The 1,483-nt window shown below is 44.1% G+C and overlaps 1 protein-coding gene across 1 annotated transcript; it reads left to right on the plus strand.

The window, feature by feature from the left end:
• Positions 1-99: 99 nt before the first annotated feature.
• LOC104628857 (apoptosis-inducing factor 1, mitochondrial-like) lies at positions 100-1,029 on the plus strand (the record flags this gene model as incomplete). Its single annotated transcript, XM_010297571.1, has 2 exons — positions 100-221; positions 806-1,029. Coding segments are annotated over 2 exons (346 nt in total), but the record flags the coding sequence as incomplete, so codon positions are not given.
• Between the last annotated feature and the right edge of the window lie 454 nt (positions 1,030-1,483).

A 1,483-nucleotide genomic window follows, 5' to 3' on the forward strand; every position in this document is an offset into this window, starting at 1 on the left:
AAGATCATCAAGTCCAACCATTAACCCAACACAATTGCTGTGTATTTCTCTCCCTAATGCTACAAATTATTTTCTTTTTCCCCTCTTCATTCCTTGGAGTGATCTGGGTCCTAATGTAGGGTATGAAACCATTGGCCTTGTTGACAGTAGTTTGCCAAAAGTAGGAGTCTTTGCTAAAGCAAGAGCAAAAGACACACCGAAAAGCGTGATGGAGCAATCAGGTAGGGCTATAATCGTGCTTGGGAGCCGTCTGCGCACATGAAGTTTTTGTGTCTCGCTCTGTGTAGTGGCCACAGAGTCAGTGTGATCTCCCTGTAGAGCACTAGGAGACATCACTCTGTTTGCTTCTTTCCTCGACCAAGCTTTAAAGGCTGGCTTTGAAAGGAAAATGTGGTTAATCCGTAACATTCCTCCAAGAAGACCTTGTGGAACTGATTTACCAAAATTAAAACTTTTTTTCCCAGTGAAGCTTCATTTCCTCCATAGCAACAAAAAGACCAGGTTTTGGACAAAACAGGTTGTGTGGGGATCTAAGACATTTAATTTGTATATGCTGCCTGGAAGAAGTAGACTGCTCTGGCTTTTGCATTTGCTGATGGAAGTTGGGAATTGTCAGTGTTAGGCTTCATGTTAGGATTGCGTCACCCTCGCGTTACTGAAACAAAACTTTTGCTGGACGCAACTCAAAGAAAAACACCTCAGTGTCTTACAGAACCCTGCTCTTTGGCCTGCTTTCACCACCACAGGCAAATAGCTGCTGCTTTTTTCTGCACTGGATGTTTGAGACCTCATAGCTTTGCGTTAGGGACAGGTACGGGTTCAGAGAGTGAAACAGAAGCAGTAGCCTCAGAAGTTCACGTTTCTCCAAGCCTTTCACCAATGCCTCAAGTTCCAAAGCAAGGAGAATATTACAGCAAAGATGTCATTTTCTACCTCAGGGATAAAGTTGTGGTAGGAATCGTGTTATGGAACATCTTCAACAGGCTGCCTATTGCTCGAAAGGCCAGCACAGGGCTAGTGTGCTGTACAGTGAGGCTTGCTGAGATGGGGGATTTTCTTGTGGAAAAATCAATCTACCAGTTTAAAATGAGGATAAGTAAATGCAGACGCCCTGTCTGGAGCAGAGCTGTGCAACACCCAAGGGTAGCCCTGTCTCAGGTGAATTATGAGAGAAGTCCTTGTGCTTTTCTGCATGTTTGTTCAATATTCTTACGGAAACAACTTGGGTCAGGTTTATATTTCAAACCTTGCCATTGCATGGCTGAAATTTCAGATCTGTAACAAGTACCGGCAAGAATCACATGCGACTGAGCATCAGAGTGAAATGTCCTATTTTTGTGCTACTTGGTCGGATGTACAAGTGTCTAAAACAGTCTTAAACATCTCTCACGCTACATACACAGCCACAAAAAGTCAGGGTTAGAAGCAGCCCTGAGTAGCTGCTTAGCCTGTCTCCATGACTGACTATAGGCCTGTCAGACTG

This window comes from Phaethon lepturus, unplaced genomic scaffold (genome assembly GCF_000687285.1).
Source record: "Phaethon lepturus isolate BGI_N335 unplaced genomic scaffold, ASM68728v1 scaffold1542, whole genome shotgun sequence".
In the NCBI taxonomy this organism is placed as follows: domain Eukaryota; kingdom Metazoa; phylum Chordata; class Aves; order Phaethontiformes; family Phaethontidae; genus Phaethon; species Phaethon lepturus.